The following is an 18,406-nucleotide window of genomic DNA, read 5'->3' on the forward strand; positions in this document are numbered from 1 at the left end:
GAGGTCAGTAAGGGAAGGAGATACAGGAAGTAAATTGGAAGATTCGTGAAAGTGCTCATTATAGAAGTGGGTCTACCTTCTTTTGATAAGAGATTGCTTTTTGATCCTGCCTATATCCTTTCAAACTTTTCAATAATAGGGTCCTAGACTCCTTTGTCTTTGAATTTGGCTCTGAGGGGGTGACCAAGGTAATTAATGGGAAAGGTTCCATCTTGCAACCCAAAAGACCAGAAAGGAAAAGTCCCCCCCGTGCTCTCTCCAATCGGAATAAGCTCACTTTTGCCGACCTTGGTTTATCGTCTAAAAAAATTCTTATATGGTCTAAAGAAATCTCCTTGAGCATAGTTTGGTATATTTCAATGTGGTAGTGCTTGAGTTTGTTCCTTAGATGTGCATCACTCTGTATTATATTGTCATACTACTGCCACTAGGATTTTCAACGCTTGAAGCATTTTCTACAGACAAAGTTTTAGGCTAAATGTGTGGGGTTGTCGAAATACTTTTGAGCATAGAGTTATCCTAGTTTGGGGATTGTCCATAGAGGAAGCGTGCTTTTGATGTTTTGAAGGAGATTAATTTGTTTGGATCCAAACATGTTCATACACCTAAGGAGCAACAAATTACTACCAGATGTAGCTTATTTTTGACTTATGCTGGGTGATATTAGAGATTCGTTTGGAAATTAAACTACATCATAGTTACTTGATGAGAATATTTTTCATAACGACGTATTGAGCTAGTTCTTTGATTGTCCTTGACAAATCACTAGGATGCAATTGTTCGTATCTTGCTGTACCTTAAAGGTGCCCATTGGAGAGGTTCCTTGTATTAGGATTGGTGTCACACTTGTGTTTAGGGATATAGGGCCCCTGGTAGAAGATCTATAACATGGGTATTATTATGTTTGTTGGTGGTAATTTGGAAAAATAAGAAACAAGCTATGTTGAGTCCGAGTATATGCTCATGGCCTATGATACATTTGAGATGCATTGGCTGAACAAACATGTTGAAAGAACTTGCTTTTCCACATTCCTAGCCTATGGAGTGCTGTGATAATCGGGTTGCTATTCATATTGCGTCTAATCCTGTTTTTCATAAGAGAGCAAAACACATTGTGGTTTATTATATTTTTGTTTGAGAGAAAATTGTGTAAAGTTTATTATGACTACTCACGTGAAATCAGGATATCAACTAGCCAATTTGTTCACTAAACATGTGGAGGAGGTGGAGCTTGGGTAAAGTTCATTTGTAACAAGCTAGGAGCATATCTATGCTTCATTTTTTGAGGGGCAGTATTAATCTTGATTGGCTGTTGCTTCATTTGGATGTGAAGACTGCTTTCCTACACAGTTATTTTCAGGAGGAGGTCCTATGTGGAGCAACCACATGGGTTTGTTGCTTAGCAGTTAGTCAACCTTGGTTTGTTCTCTATAAAAATTCTCCTATGTTCCAAAGGTCTCCTTAAGCATGGTTTGGTAGGTTCAATGCAGTAGTTCTTGAGTTTGGTTGTGGGATGTGCTATAGATTACCCCATATTCTTAGTGTCGCTAGGATTTTCAACACCAGCATTTTTCAGACGAAGTTTTAGACTAAAGATTTGAGATTGTGGAATACTTTTAGGCATAAGAATCCCTATCTCCTGCTCATACACCTATGGAGCAACAAATTACTATTGGATGTAGGTGACTACTAACCATTCCTAGATGATACTGGAGACTTATTGGGAAGTTAAACTACATCACAGTCAGTTGACGAGACATATTTTGTGATGAGTGTATTGAGCTCCTTCCTTGATTCTAGTTGAATGTCACTAGAATGCAATTGTTCGTTTCTTGTCGTGCCTCAAAGGTGCCCATGGAAGAGGTCTCATGTATTAGGATTGGTGTCACACTCATGTTTAGGGAAACATATTTGTCGATTGGGGTGAGTAATCCTTGATAAAAGATCTATGATTGGGTACTGTGTATTTGTTGGTGGTAACATGGGAAAGTAAGAAACAAATGATGTTGATTCCGAGTCTGGGGTCATGCCCCATACTATATGTTAACAGGACTGGGTGAACACATGTTGGAAAACTCACTTTTCCACATTTCCAGCCTATGGAGTTGACGTGTGATGATCAGGCTGCTATTCCTATTGCGTCCAATCCTGTGTAGGAAAATTTACAGTTAATCTTCTCTTAGTTATTCTGGCTACAAAGGAAAATTACAGATGGTAATTAAGAGTGAATTGTAAGAGAGGTTTCTTTAGAAGTTTTTTACGGTGCTTTGAGTGTTTAACTCAAGCTGACAACACTATTAAGCCTCAACAACAATTTGGGAAGTAGTAAACTATTTTTCTTAGTTGCAGTTGCATCATTGGACAAGATGCTTATTGATGGAATAGTTAAATTCAAGCGGGCAAGTTATATTGGTGTGTTTTATTTTAATATTATGTCCAATTGGGATCCAAACAAAAGCATTAATCCTTTCTTACAGGAAACCTGAAATCGATGGTTTAGGGTAAATTTTAGAAGAGAATATATTTGTTATCTACAAATTCTTAGTTATTTGAAATTATACTGGAAAAATTGAGGGGCTATTATAAAAAATTATAGCAACTCATGGCATTGTTTTGACCAAAGGTTTATAATTATTAAAAACTATGACATGTTTAATATTGTTATTGCGACTTCTTGTTTGGCATCCATTGTTCCTCACTTCCTCTCATTATTGCTTGCAATATGAATGCTCGTAGAATTTCTTTACTTGATTTCTGAAACTAAATAATTATTTCATTGCTTGCATCTGGGAAAGTGACATTGCAGGTTATTGTGATAATATTTTTTGTCTTATGTATTTACATGCAAAAATAGTAGTCTCTTATTGGCATCCATTATTTCTCTAGTTGTAATTGTACTATGCTTTGATAGGATTATATTTTGTAGACAATATGGGAAAAAAATTATCTGTTCTGCTTATTTATATTTAGTGTGTTGGGGAAGATATAGAGGATTTGGAATACACTCCAAAACCAGAATTTGAAGGGTGTTTCAAAGTAACAAATGTAAAGAATGAGGTAATGACATTTTCATTTATTTGGTCCCTTGATATGTTTTTGGGTTGTTGATGCACACATTTCTACTGCATTACGGTTTGATCCTTTTTACAGGAAGAGCTCCTTAGACAGTGGTTTGCCCATATGTGTGAGGTGAAGCCTGGTATATATGTCACTTACAACGGTGACTTTTTTGACTGGCCATTCCTGGAACGCCGAGCTGCATATCATGGTCTTAAAATGTGCGATGTATGTAGCTTATTTCAGCTGGTTGTTCTCAATTATACCACACTGCAACATTGAAAAAAAATGGAATTTTTTAAAATTACCTAAGGCTAGGCATTCAATATTACCATCTTGATTGTGTACAGAAAATTGAATTTTCATTTTGATTGATGGCCTGCTAAATGATAAATGGTTTACACTAATGGAGACTTTGGATATATCTTATTATTGCTGCTTGATGCAGGGTAGATTGACAGCTTGACACATGAATGCAGGCGATAGATATTCAGATTGATGGGAGCTTTATATGTGAAATGCTTTGTACAATATTTAGTTTAATGATACTTAGCATTTTAAAGTTACATTTGGTTCACAAATTGTCTATTCTTAAGAATTGAACAACTGCAAATTAAGGCTTTGATAGCTTACAATAGAAGATGTTTTGTCATCATCCAGCAAATGACAATGCAATAATTTTTATGAATACATAACATGGAGTAGACAAGGAATGACTATTCCCAAAAATTTCACTATGGGAATGTCTATTCCTGTCCTATTCCATGCTGGATGGAATAACACAAGCTTTGCAGGAGTGACTTTTATCTAAATTAATAACCCCTATTCAATTTCATTATATATATATATACATATATATATATATATATATATATATATATAAAATCTTAATTCCATTCTAGGGAGAACATTCTGCGAACCAAATGTAACCTAAATGCTTAATGACATGTTTATTTATTTATTTATGTAAAAAGTGCTATAAGAACGAAAAAAAGCAGTGCAAAATAGAGGATAAGAGAGCAAGAAAAAGCATTGCAATGGAGTACAAGATGTCCTAAAAAAGATCAAAGCATAAGACAGCAAATAAAATTCTCCTTAATGATTCAATAGACAGGAACTTAAGGGGAATGGGACCCACTCCTCCTCCTTTCCCACCCCCTAGAAGAATATAAGTAGCAATCCCTCTATTCGCTAGAAAATATACCTCCTCATGCACCCAAGTAAATGTAGGATGAGTATCTGTATTCTTAACCTCCCTCATTATTGTGTCATTGTGTGAATGCTCTGACTGGTCCAAGCCTTGACTTCTTGCTCAAGAGATGCCTGCAGACAGATCTCTTTGAATTACAAAATCGGTAAGCTTATTTTCTTTTGCATGTCTTGAGCGAACCAATTAAGACAGCAGAAATTCTCCTCCTGTTTCTCTTTATTTTTCTTCTAATGCTTTACAAAATGAGTCCATTTTCTTCTGTTCGTAGCTGGGATTGGATGATGTACTTGGAATAACTTATAGGGAATCAGAGAGGAAGATATGAGAGAAGGAAAAGGCAGGAGAGAATTGGGAAAGAGTAGAAGAAACGAGAAGAAAGCGAAGAAGAGAAGAGGAGGAAAAGAAGAGATGAAGAAGAAAGAAAGAGCTGAATGTGAGGGAGGAGTTAAAGAGGGAAATGCTAATTGAAGTTCACGACTAACTGTGACTTTCACTACATATATACAAGTTTCTATACACCCACTTTAATTAAAAGTAGAAACAAATAATTACAGTGTGGAGTGAGCTGGGATGCTTGACATGAAACCGGCTTATGTGGAGGCCAATGCATGAAGATATATAATAAAGAGTATGTCTTTATAACCCAGTATTTGAGTTCTGCTGGATGGGAGATTGTAAATCTGGAGGAGACGAGACTTTGTGGCTCATTGAATTCCTATCCACAGGGGAAAATAATAGTTGCGGTGGATTTTGTAAGGCTTTGTTAACTGGGGCATGTGGAGGGGTACAGATTATTTTGTGTGATGATGAGGAATCTAGAGAGCTTTTGCGGGAGGCTGGAGGATGCATGAATGTGCAAAAGGTGCAGGAAAATCAGATGACAGATGAACAGGTTGGTGTTTGAGATATTAAGGTATTGAATGGTGATTAGGTCGGAAATGTTGGTCTGTTAAAGTCTCTGGATAATGGAAAAGGTTGAAGTCTCTGAGGTTTGTGCTTGTTGGTTGTGGAGGAGGAAGGGATTTGAGAAGAGGAATTCTTGTGTTAATAATCAAAATGATTCTGACATGCAGGTAAGTTCTTGAAAAGAAATAGTGATGGCATTTTGTATCAGGGAAAAATCGAACAGTTTGAAATTGGATGCAGAAGGGTATTGAATTAAATTGTGTGAAGGAGAAAAAGAAATGGGGCCATGTGTCTGATGATGAGAGTGAGTTTGAGTGATTTTGCTTGTGATGGGGGCTTAGTTTAAGATGGAGTTGAAATGAATATAGGTATATATTAGAATCTTTTATTTATTTGGTGATATCTCTTATGTCCATCTTTGCTTAACGTCTAGAGGGAGTTCCTATCTTTGAAGATGATGAAATGGGCAAGGAGAAGCAGGTCAATGAGCAGATTAACGATGGTGTTTTGCCTACCCTTTTGCTTTTGTGAGGGAGGATAATGGAAGGATTTAGAAGCTCAACAACTGATGGAGAATATGGGCTTGTGGCTATTGGATCTGTAGGCAAAGAAGTTTATTTGGATGGCAGTAGAAGTCAGGTGAAGAAAGATCAGAGGGAATTGGCTAAGCTGCAGTGCTCTGCTAATTACGATTGAAACAATTTGATGGAGATTTCTGAGCTAGCTTTTGCTAGGATCTTTTTTTTGTTATATATATATATATATATATATATATATATATTTTGAGGATTTCTTGTTCTTTCTTGATTGGTGTTCTTTATCATCCTTCTTAATACATATTTTTCTTTTTCAATCTAGAAAATCTATAGCTAAGGTCTAAAGTTCTCCATTTGTGGTCCTCTTTCAAACTCCTCCGGTTGGAGCAAAATTGATGCCAAGTTCTGAAACAGTGCAGTAGCAGCAACTCTACAAGTTGGAACAAAGTCAACAAAGCAGAAAACTCAAGAGGTGGCATGAACTGCATTGTACCCTTAATCATCAGCATAAGCTATCAAAAAGATCCTCCAACTAAGTTCATGCAGCCTCACCACGGGGTCCATAAATTGACTTTGCAACCTTGGGTGGTCTGTCCTATATTTCCTTCGATTTCTCTCCGCTGATTCTGAGTTTTTCCCAAATCACCAATAGTCGTAATATCTCACAGCCAATCTTGAATTTCTTGTTAAATTATTCTAATTTTTTGCAAGGAAATCTCAAAATATCGCAGCGGAGTCACTATCTTGCTGCTAACACAACCAATTTCTCCTCTAAAATCTGTATTCTTCTCTGGCACTTCAATCTTAAGATTAGGGTTAGAAGCTTCAAGTATTGCCCAAAAATCCAAAACATCACAGCTGTTGGTCCATTTATCATGAGTGATTAAGGGTATTCCTATTGCAGCTTCAATGTCTCACCAATTTCTCACATCAAGCTTCAATTTCTCCATGACACAGTCAAAATATCAAAGTCAAGGTCAAACTAGTTTAAAACTAGTTAAAATCTCGTGGGATCTGTTCATTTTATTGTGATATGAAGCCAAAATACAGCTACTGGTGTGTTTTACGTCCAGGCATGAAGATAAAACAGACACGGATGCACTACTGGCACGTGCGTGTGTGTCTCCAACAATAATTTTTTGGTGACTATTTTTGAGGGAATGACAGATCTGAAGTTGACAAGCACAATGATGGTGGCAGTGTGACTGGGAGGTAGACTTGGAAAAGCAGATCGGGTCGGATATTCTGTGGCGGATTAGGTGGATTATTGGGTGATGATATTACAATCTGTATCCGACTCATTTAAGTTGCGGATTTATGGTGGTTTGGATTGGAGAATTTGTTGCTGATGGAGGATAATCCGTCATTCCCATCACTAATATAATTTTTTTTTATGATCCGATAAACAAATTATTTTGTAACTTAATAACTAAAGTTATTTTAAAAATTATAATTTGGAAATTATTAAACATTTAATAACTAATCGCAAAATTATAATTTTATTTTATTTTTTAGAACATGAATTTAGAGGCTTTTGTTTTGATCACGAGAAAATTGAGTATTTAGGCTTGAGTTTGAATGTGGATGTGGAAAATCCGGAGGCTCGTATAGTAGCACAAGAGTTGGGAGTGTGAGACTAGGCCTTGGCCAATGGAGCCTATGCTAATTGAATTGATGCCTAATAAGCATGGGTATATGGGATTATCAATGAATTTAAAGATTAGCTGTTAGCGGATAGGCGGATCTCCATTGGCTAATATCCTAGATCCGCCAACAGACTTATTTAAAGGCAGATAAAAAAAAGTTTAAACCATATTTGACTCATTTAATGTGCAGATTGGTTATGAATCGGTTTAAGCGGGTCGGATTCGGTTCGAATTAACAGATTTTTATCCATTTTGTTAGGTCTACTGGGACGCAAGCCGGAAGAGGCAGTGACAGCAAATCTTCTGCCAGTGAGTGGTGGCTTGTCGTGCTTTGGACAGTTATGAACTTTGGATTTTGGCCGGTCAGAGTACTCTGATTCTGGTGGTAACAGTGGTGTAATAAAAATTTTCTTACGAAGTGATGTTCAAAAGTGCAGCTAGAAGTTTAGGTGATGAACAGTGTTGCAGTGGCTGTTTTTTCTTGAGGTATACTAACCAAAGAAATAAATAAATCTGGTCTTTCACATTGTTTGTAGCAACAGAAGGCTGTGGATGTGAATTGAAGTTGTGTTCTGCTCTGATATTATGATGGCAGTGGCAAGTTACTTTGGTTGCTGTTCAAGTTTTTGCTCTGATACCGTACTGATGGACGATGGAGAGAAAGAGGAGAGCCTAAGAGAATGGAGGATAGAGTGAATAGAGTAATAGAAAAGAGAGACGAGGGAAAGAAAGGAAGGGGAGAGGAAGACAGGAAAAAGAAGGGTAAGTGCTGATTGTAGTTCACAGCTGCAGTTTACTTTCACAACAAACATTCAAGTATTTATGCACCTCACATTTAAGCGTAAAACAAATAATTGAAAAAAAACCCTAAGAACTATAATTCCCAAAATAATCCTAAATCAATTACTTCTAAAATAATCAAAATTTTCAAATCAAATAGAGATCTTTATACCTTAGTATATAGCTACAATATAAACGCCTAAAATTCTCCTCCATATGTGGGCCTCTATCACCACTGGATACTGATGTTGGCTATTTTGTAAAATTATATTATTTCTTATGCATTTGAAGATATTTTTTGTCAGTTCTACGGAAAAATTGCTTTTGGAATTCTCTTTCAGACCATAGAGGGCTGGTTGCTGTGATGGTGATTTTGAATTTAAGTTATGAGAGGAGTCATTAGCAATGAATTGTCGTGATTCTTTATCCCTTCAATTACTGTTTATGAAACTATTGATTTGGGATTGATTTTGGTCTGTAACAGTATTAATATTGGTGTATTGGCCGTGTTATATTGTTGTCATTGTCGTTGTTGTTATATTATATTCCTCTTGTTTATCTTTTTTGAGTGTGCAGGAGATAGGATTTCAGTGTGACAAGAATCAGGGCGAATGTCATGCAAAATTTGCTTGCCATCTGGATTGTTTTGCTTGGGTCAAACGGGATAGTTATCTCCCACAGGGGAGCCAGGGCTTGAAGGTGCAATCCTTCAATTTAGGTTCAACTTTTGTTGTTTAGCAACTTGTCTTTCTTTGCAAAATTTCTTAGTTAACCTGCAGAAGGCCTTATATAAGTAACTGGCGAAATCTGCCCTTTTGTGCTAATGCTTTATTTTATTAATCTTTTGGGGCGAAATGTTGGTTCTTGTGAGTTTCATTGTTCATCTGATTTTGATATTTTATGATGTTATCTAGAAGTGAATAGAATTGGTTGTATAATTTTACAGCTAAATTTTGTTCAAGTTGAAATATTTTTTCCTCTTTCTCTTGCTTTATGATGTTCAATGTTTCCTTTTATGTGGCATTCTGCTATGTTTAGGAATGTTTTTGTAGGTAATATTGGATGTTCTGTCACCCATCTTATGAAAGGTTATATTGCCCTATACTATTTTAGCAAAAAGCAAAAAAGAAACATTGCTCCATATTCAGTGATTAGGCATCCTCCTACAGTCTCCATGTATCCTATGTTTTATTTATGCAATTTGTGAGTGAGTGGCCGCAGAATTTGCGTCATATGAGGTGCGGACTTTTTAAATATCCTCAAACTTTTGTTATGTCCTGTTTTCCCATGGATGAATTCAACACATCAATGGATGAACAATGGATAGTTTCTCAAATCTATCATCTTTTTCTCTTAGAAGTGTGAAAGTGAAACCAGTGGTCTCAAGAATTGGAAGTACATTGATATTAGCATATCTGTTTCTTTTCCATTCAATGATCAAATAAGCTGCTGGCCTCACTAATACATGGAAAAACATGCTGAAGATACAATACTTTAGTAGTTCTGATTCATTATATCAGGCTGTGGGTCTGATAGATAATTTTTTATTGAATTTACTAAATATTTTGATGCTCAAGGATTGCATTATCAATAATAAATTTTCGAGAAAAATTTTTGTTTTTTGTTATCCTTACTGTTTGGAAGCTGATGCTGGTTTTATAGTTTTTTAATTTTTTATTTTTTTGTCTTGCTTCTATTTCAGGCTGTTACGAAGGCAAAGTTGGGTTATGATCCACTGGAGGTGAATCCGGAGGATATGGTTCGGTTTGCAAAGGAAAAGCCTCAGGTATGAGTGAGTTTGAACAGAATTTTGGCCTGTGGTTTTAGATATGCATTAGAACTATGGAAAATGCTCAATAATGGATACATGGCAAATTGTTATACTGACAATCTGGAAAATGCTGGCCAATGGTGGCCACGTGAGTTCTCAATTAGGAGCCAAAGTTTTTGTTGGATTTAACCATTAATAGATTAGAAAAAATATGTACTTTTTATAGGCATCTGCCATAAAATTCAAAAAGCAAGAGAAAAAAGGAATTTTTTTAACCATTTCTTTGTCCTGGGAAGAGAAGGGGGGGGGGGGGGGTCACTCTTGCCAGGACACATTTGTGTCCACCTTGAGCTGCGAGAACAATGTGGCATGCGTGGCTGTTAATCTTCTAGCAGTTGAAATGTGAATTGCTACTTATTTGTCAGATGTGAATTCTTAAGTATCGCTTACCAAGGCTGAAGTAGGCTCTCTTGCAAAGGGTTTCCAACCATGAGATATACCATGATTTCTCATTCCAATTTGCTGATGATTGGTTACAGCGCAACGCCAGTTCTTATCAGCTAATTATAGTTGCTCTATAGTCTTTGTTATTGTCCATTGAGAGAGCATATTTGAAAAGGACGTTCCAAGTGAAAGTTGTCATTTAATTTCGTCTGTAGAATGGTTACCTTTTAGGTACTAGCTTGGGGATATCTCTGGATTGGCTTCATAATCTCTTTCCCAAAAAAATCTTCCTCTTTCTCTCTCTCCATGTGCTTGTTTTTGCTTTTTGTTTTTTATTGCTTTGGTTTATGGCAACGGAGATTACTTTGAAATCATTTCAAAATTTCACATATATAATAGAAGAATGAGAAGCTCTTAAGGGATTTCTTATGGGAGGGTGATATGCATGTTGTTAAATGTCATCTAGTGGAACAAACTAAGATACGCTTGCATTTTTGGCTTGAAAGTTGTTATGGAGGCTGGGAATGATAGTGAAGTGTTGGGTGAAACTGGTGTATGGAAATGGTTGACACTCCTAGATATTGTAGTTGTAAATTTGTGCCAGATAACATTTAAATTGGAGGCTGCTATTGAATCTTGCAGAATCTTTTGTTGATTCAGTGATCTTTTTCTTGTTTTATTTTTAATTCTTGATTATGTTAACAACACTATTACATAGTATTTTGGATATTGGTTGAGTGAAGTTTTACTGCAGAATCTTCTATGGATCATAATATTTGTTCTTCCAGGTCTTTTCCTCTTCATCATAGTATTTGGAAAGCTGGAGTTCCCTCTAAAGATTAAATATTTATTTGTTTGGTGGTTCTTAATTGAATTAATACTGTAAAATCTGTTGCAGATTAGGAGGCCCTATCAGGCATTATCCCCTGTTGTGTGTGTTTTATGTCCTGAGAGTTCTGAGACTACTTCTCCTCTCTTTTTGCGTTGCTCCTCTGCTTGAGAATTGTTGACTAGAATGTTTGTTGTCTGGACTCTGGATAGAGTTGGATTTGTGCAAAATCAGTGGAAGGTTATCTGTTTATTTATTTCTCTGATTTTGGAAGGAGTACGGATGCTCGTGGATTCTGAAGATGTGAGGTTTTTACTAATCTGTGGGATAGGAATGCATGAATTTTTAATGTAGGGGTTGTTTGTATCTTTGCTCTATCCAGTTTCTGGCTTCTTTTTGGGCTTTTCTTGGATGGTTGCTTTAAGAGCACTTGTTTCATTGACTTCCAACGATTAGCCGGCTATTTTAATGTGATTTTTATTCCCTTTTTCTTGTAATTATACTTTTTTGTTCCCGAAGAAGATTTATTATCCTTGTCTTTGCATGTTCTTTTCTTTTAATGATTAATTTTTTAAATTAAAAAAGCTTGACAGTATGGTTTTAAGTAGCAGTGGTGACCATTATGTAACAACATGATTTTTGGGTTCCCGATACTGTTACACACCTATTAAGGTGGGCATAAAAATCACAGTCGTAGCAGTCGTTACAGGCCGCTACTGCCATGTAACAGATGCTGCAGCAGTTATGAACCCCTACAGGACTACAGCCTTACAGGATGGCCGCAGCCATTCCAAGATGGTTACAACAGAATTATTGTTTCTTTTTCATTTTAGAATTTTCTTCTCATTTTCTCTCATTTTTCCCTTAAATCAATCGTGATCAGCTACGTGAGAATATTATGATGAGGATGATAATGATACATAATTATTTATTTTTATAATATTTATCAGAGGTATGTTGATTAACAATTTGATCTGAGCAATTTTTTGTTTTAAAAATTATTTGTTGATAATATTAGTACTTTGAAATTTCGTTTCTATACTGTTCAATTTCAACATTTTTTTTTCTATTTTTTTTTTTCATGTTGAAATTGTAAATACTTCAATTTTTTAATGATAAATTTTGTGTAATTTTAAACTTCAGGTTGTACAATTTAACTTGTGATATAAATTAATTTGATTTTTATACTTTAATTAATAAAAAATAATAGAACCTTTCTTGCTAGTACCCTCATTACTATTTGTGTGTTTTTAGAACCTGGTCGGTTTAGCTAGTAATCTTAAGAAAAATTATGAGAAATTTCCTTTGGTCTGGGTTTAGGGAAAAGAGGGATTGCTTGGTTAGTTGGGAGCTTGTGTGAAGCACTACTCTTTTAGTTAAATGGTTATGTCAGTTTCCCTTATGAGTCCTTTCTTTGGCATAATTACTAAAAGTAAATTTGGGCTGCATGTGAGTGGGTGGGATGCTAATTTGGGAAGTAGTTATTCAGAAAGCCTGTTGGGGTGTATTTCTCAGATTTGGCCACTTTTAATTCGTCATACTGACTTTGTGTTGGGTAATGGTTCTCAAATTTGTTTCTGGGAAGATAATTGGGTGGGTAATAAGCATTGTTCATATCCTTTCCTTGGCTTTATAGTTTATCTTTGAGGCAAAATGATGTTATTTCCTCTTTTTTGATATCTGATGGTCATACGTCTTCTTGGGATTTCCTTTTTTGGCCGAAATCTTAGTGATAAGGAGGTGCTGGAGCTCTCTCTTTTGCTATTGTTATTAGATTATGGTCTTCCTTCCTTTAGAAGGGATAGTCGTTCTTGGTGCTTAGATTCTTCTGGGGTTTATTCTTGCCAATATTTCTTCGATCTTTTGACTACTGCTCACATCGCCTTTCCACTTCATAAAAGTATTTGGAAAGCCAAAGTTCCTTGGATAATCAAGGGGCTTTTGTTTGGTTGTTGTTCTTAATAGATTTTTTATTTTTTGTTGGTTTTGCTAGCAGTTGTTCTTAATAGAGTTAACACCAACAGTCCTTTGTAATGTAGGAGTCTTTTGAAGGCACTATCTCCTGATGTTATCATTATATTTGGATAGTTCAGGAACAGCTTCTCATTTTTTTTTGCGCTGTGCCTTTGCTTGGAATATTTGGCATAAATTTTTTGGTTTTTTGGGAGAGCATTGGGTTTGTCTGGATTCGTCGGAGGATTTGTTCACTTCATTTTCTGGTTTTGATATAAGCGAAGATGCAGATGCTTTGTGGATGTGTGGTTTTCACAGTGCTATGGAGATTATGATATGGAAAAAATGCATTTGTATTCACATGGAATAAATAGGATTCCTCAAAATGTTAAGATCCATTATTTAGCCTCGCTCTGGTGTGCTGCTGCTGGTTGCTATAAAGGAGTGAAGTCTGACATCCAGCGGGATTGGCTAACATTGTTAGTTTGATTGTTTTTTTTCCTTATTTTTTTTTTCTTTTTTGTTTAGGAAGATTTCTTATTCTCCGTTTTGCGCATTTTATCTATATAATGAAATCATCATCTTTTGTTATAAAAAAAGTACTTGTTTAATTTGATTGTATCTTTTATCTGCCTAATGGGTTAACGGAGTAGCTAGTGTATTCTGTTTCATTAATTTATTTACGGTACACATAATTAATGAAATGTGAAAAAAAATATAACTTCTGTGAATGGCAGTTTAAAACTGAGTGTAAAATTTATTACACTTACTAGGCAATATAAGGAAGTTGAACTAAATGATCCAGGACAGATTAGAATCCTCATAAGAAGGTTGAAGGCCTGAAACATTCAAATATACCAATATAGATATGGTTGTGTGTGCTTGAAAACAAAACTCAGAGCCGTTAGACCCACTTCCCACTATGTAACTTCTGCTACTCCTGCATCCCTTTACATCTGTTACCATTACATTAGGCAACCCATTATGGCTATTTAAAACAATGTTTGGCAATCAGTAATTCAGGCTTGGTTATAGAAAATCTGGAAGGAATACATATCTATTTGGGTTTAATTCAATATTTTTTTTTTCTTTGAATTTTATAATTGCTTTAATGTTGGCTTTTCTGCATCTGTTTCATTTTGGTGTCATCTCAATAAACTTGATTTTGAAGACCAGGTTGATTTCTTCCTTTGTCATCATTTTGCTTGTTGGCTCAGCTTTTCCACAGACTATCTTGCAATATCTAAGACCTCGGTCATCATCTTCTTCATTGGCCTGTGACCCCTTTGCTGGACTTGTTTAACTGCATTGATGAGCCTCGTGTTCTTTTTCCTCTGATAGATTTTAGAGTTTTCCTTGTTATTTCTGTTTGAATATTTTTGTTTCAAGATTTCTTGTTTTCTTATACAAAATGGTGAATTCCTCCTTTGGTCCCTTGATGAGGTGAGCAATCATTTTTATGCTAGCAAATCTACCATATTTCCTATACACTAATCAATATTCAACTTTACCTGTAACTTCATATAGATTTGTGTCACTTAATCATTTGCTTTAAGTTGTTCTGAGATGAGCCTGAGTTTTCTGGAAAAGCAGATCTTGAACATGCTTGGTCTGAGCTCTAGAAGCTGAGTACTTGGCTCTAACTGCCTTTTGGCGCTTTGCTTTGGTTGTCTGTTGCATTAAACTTTTGAAGGATAGATGCTATGGCAACACACATCTTTGTAATTGTGCATGGTTCTGTCAACTTGATTATTGTGTAGGAGTGTAGGACCTTAAGAGAAACAAAGAGACAGATAGAGTTGGGAGAGAGAAACAGGGAGAAGAGAAGGGAAGGAGAAGAAAAAAGAAGAAAGAGGAAGAAGCAGCAGGACAGGACAGAAGTATAAGCAGAATGGAGATAAGAGACAAGAGAGAAAAACAGAACAAAGAATGATGTAGGACCTTAAGAGAAACAAGGAGAGAGACAGGGAGAAGAGAAGAAGAAGAAGAAGTCTTTGGGTTTAGTAAAATAGTTGATAATGTTTTGTGAGACTCTTGTTTCGTTTCTAGATGGTATGCTGTGGTTGCAATCATGGTAAGCAACTCTATTTTTTCTTTTATATATATATATATATATATATATATATTTCCAGTTTTCTTTTTGTTTTTTAGCTTTTGAGGCAATGGGTCCTTGTAAGTTAAAGAGTTGTGAAATGTGAGGCCTGGTCAAGGGCGGGCTTGAAGCTTTAAAGGATGTCTCCTTTTGCATTCTTATTATTTATTCTGAGGGAAACCTGTATTTAAAATTTTGATTATAAGGAGACTCCATAATTAAGATGCCTAAGCGGTTACTAGTCTCTTTCTAATTGGCTCAAAGTGGATGGAGAATCTTTTGACTGGTCTCAGTTGCTTTCTTTAAAACTGTTTCTTCCTCTTTTCTTGTGCTTTCTTTTGGCTTGTATGACTTTCTTTTGCATTGTATGATTTTCTTTTGGGTTGTACATCTTTCCCTTCTTCTTATCATTTAGTTTCTTTTCGTGATGCACCTCTTTCTACATATTAATGTGACCATTCATTAATAAAAATTAGAATTCATCTTCTTAGTTGCAGACTATCTCAACTGGTGTAATTTTTTATCGGTACATATGACTTGATTAAAACATAAGATTCTTCATGAAACTCAATACATGTTGGGCATGCTTACAATCAAGAGTACTATCATATCTGGAAAGGTGCTCTTGTATCAGCATTATTTGTAGAAAGTCATGCATTGCCTTTTTAACACGTTTAGGAATGCATCAATTATAAATACAACACCCAGTGGACAAGGCTCTAATGCTATATTGAGGGGCTGGGGAAGGCATGATGCAAGCGGCGCACAGCCTTACCTCCATACTTGGAAAGGATGTTTCTATGATGTGAACCTGTGAGGCTGTGACCTCGTTTGGGTGTAACCCCCTTATTATTTGAGTGTGCATGTGCAATCATTAGATTTTTATTTTTTGGTTAGAAAAAGAAGCTTTATTAAACAAAGCAAGAAACAGACAAAATTAGAGAAACCAGAAGTCCTCACACAAGTACACAAGAAAAATAATACATCAACGTAATGAGGCCACTTAGTCTCGGATGACGGCCTGAGACAACAGCTTTTAAAGCAGCCAGCACTATCAGCCCAAAGTGAAGCCAGATAGTGCACCCTATCCCAATGAAGACCCAGCGAAAATCTCTTCCCAGAAAAAAATTCTAGATTTCCCCAAGCCAAATTCCCCAAAGCATTGCCTCTCAACATCCTTTCCCTTTCCAAACTGGAAAAAGAAATAAGCAAGGACTCCTCCACGAGCTTCGAACAAATCCACTCTTCACCAAGAATTCCAAAAAGCAAATTCCACAACCCCCAAGCAAAAGAATAGTGAGGAAACAAATGAGGCACACCTTCAGAGTTTTTCCCACACATAGAACACATATTGGGAGATAATGCTTTAGAATGCCGATTCCTCTGTAGCAAATTGTTGGTGTTAACTGTATCAGGTGCCATTAGCCAAACAGAAACCTAATCTTAGATGGAACTTTAGCCTCCCAAATACCTTGATATAGACTATTTAATTTTAAAATTTTAAAAAATTATAGACACGTTTGACATTTTGAGCAATTTAAAGTGGTTACAAATGTGAGTTTTTTTAGGTGGTTAAATGCTCACATTTTTGGACATCTATTTTCAAATTACCCCTTTACTTTTTTTTGGAATATTTAATTTTTGAATGTCAACATGTGAAGGGTTTCTTGAAAATACAATGACCCAAAAAATTCAGATTGAAAATTATCAACTCTTTTCTAATTAATAGTGTGTGAATATCAATATATATATGTGTGTGTGTGTGTATGTGTATATTGGGAAAGGAGGTATTAATTTTTAGGGCAAAAGACACTGACCTTCCCTCAGGTTTGATGAAAAGATGTGTACTTCCACTGGGGTTTAGCTAAAAGATGTGGACCTCTCTTGATGTTTTAAAAATCCCGTGGACCTCCTTGCAATTTGATTTTTAGGACAGTTATACCCCCTCCATTGGCTTTTCTTGCCAATTATCAGGGGAGGCCTATGTCTTTTTGCTGATCTTCAGGGGAGGTGGGATTTTTGAAACCTGGAGATCTGCATCATTTTGCCAAACCTCAGGAGAGGTCAATGCCTTTTGCCCTAATTTTTGTATAAGGTTTTGAACAAATAGATGTTAAAAAGAGGAATATGTGAGTGTTTAAAAATTCAACCTCAGCAATCCGAAAGAGCAAAGAACACTGGTTTATTGCAGTCAATAGCTAGCATAGTGGGAATGTTGTTAATGATTATGATGTAATCTTTGATTTGTGTGACACCCTTCTAGGTGCTTGAGTTACTCTACCATGGGCTGGCATCCCCTTGATGCCTCTTCAATAAAATCTCCTTTACTTATAAAAAAAAAAAACAAATAGATGTTTATTTAAATAGAAAAAATCTATAACCTTGGAAGCAAGATCCATCTCTATACTCTTGTTTCCAATTGTGTTCTGTGTTTCATTTATTTATTTATATATAAAAATAAGATATATTAAGAGAGAGAAATTACAACCTAGGCAAGGGTACAAAATTCTAAAAAGAAAAAAAGCAAAATTAACCATGAAATCTGCTCTTTAAACCCTACCCTTCCCACCATAATTCAATGTACACTTCAAATTTGCTAGTTCCCTCTGACCCTCCTTCACCTTAGTTTTACCACCATCTAACGGAATTTTATTTCCTCCACAATCTGACATGTAAACCCAATTTATTACAACACTTTATGCAATTGTCTTTTCTACTATGGTCTCTTTCTCTCTCTGCATCTTTCTATAACTAAACAAAGAAAGAATTTTACCAGCTGGATTGGTAGTAAGTGTGCTGATGTAATGCTTTTTCCTCAGCCTTTGGGCTGGCCGGTTGGCACCAAAAGCTTAAGTCAAGTTCTTTGGTAGTAAGCTTGCCGAAGCTTATAAGCCACAATATTTTCCTCCCCAATTATGGAGATTGGGATTGGTGATCTCCCCTGCAAAAATATGTGATTTTACACATCATTGGCCCAAGCTGCAGGCCCAAAGTCTCACCAGGTGATGTGGGATTCAAGAGGTGGCTCAGACCATCCTGTGTAGCAATTGGCTCCAGATAGCACTTTCTTCTGTACACTTCTGGCTGGAGTAGGCTTGGACCCCAAATGTGAAGTCCTAGGTCAAACCCATTAGCCTAAGAACTTTTGCTCTGGCTGACTCCCAAAAAATGCTCAAGCTATG

The 18,406-nt window shown here is 36.0% G+C and overlaps 1 protein-coding gene across 2 annotated transcripts in view; it reads left to right on the forward strand.

The window, feature by feature from the left end:
- LOC131149281 (DNA polymerase epsilon catalytic subunit A-like) overlaps positions 1 to 18,406 on the forward strand; it is a 152,062-nt gene that overhangs the window by 24,209 nt on the left and 109,447 nt on the right. For both annotated transcript variants that reach the window (XR_009135188.1, XM_058099594.1), the window contains exons 8-11: positions 2,971 to 3,057; positions 3,151 to 3,285; positions 8,712 to 8,834; positions 9,838 to 9,921. Coding sequence is in view for 1 of the 2 variants with exons in the window: in XM_058099594.1 (XP_057955577.1) it covers positions 2,971 to 3,057; positions 3,151 to 3,285; positions 8,712 to 8,834; positions 9,838 to 9,921 (429 nt within the window). In the remaining variant the exon portion in view is untranslated. The remainder of the gene's footprint in view (positions 1 to 2,970; positions 3,058 to 3,150; positions 3,286 to 8,711; positions 8,835 to 9,837; positions 9,922 to 18,406) is intronic.

Source organism: Malania oleifera, chromosome 2, assembly GCF_029873635.1.
Source record: "Malania oleifera isolate guangnan ecotype guangnan chromosome 2, ASM2987363v1, whole genome shotgun sequence".
NCBI classification, from domain to species: Eukaryota; Viridiplantae; Streptophyta; class Magnoliopsida; order Santalales; family Ximeniaceae; genus Malania; species Malania oleifera.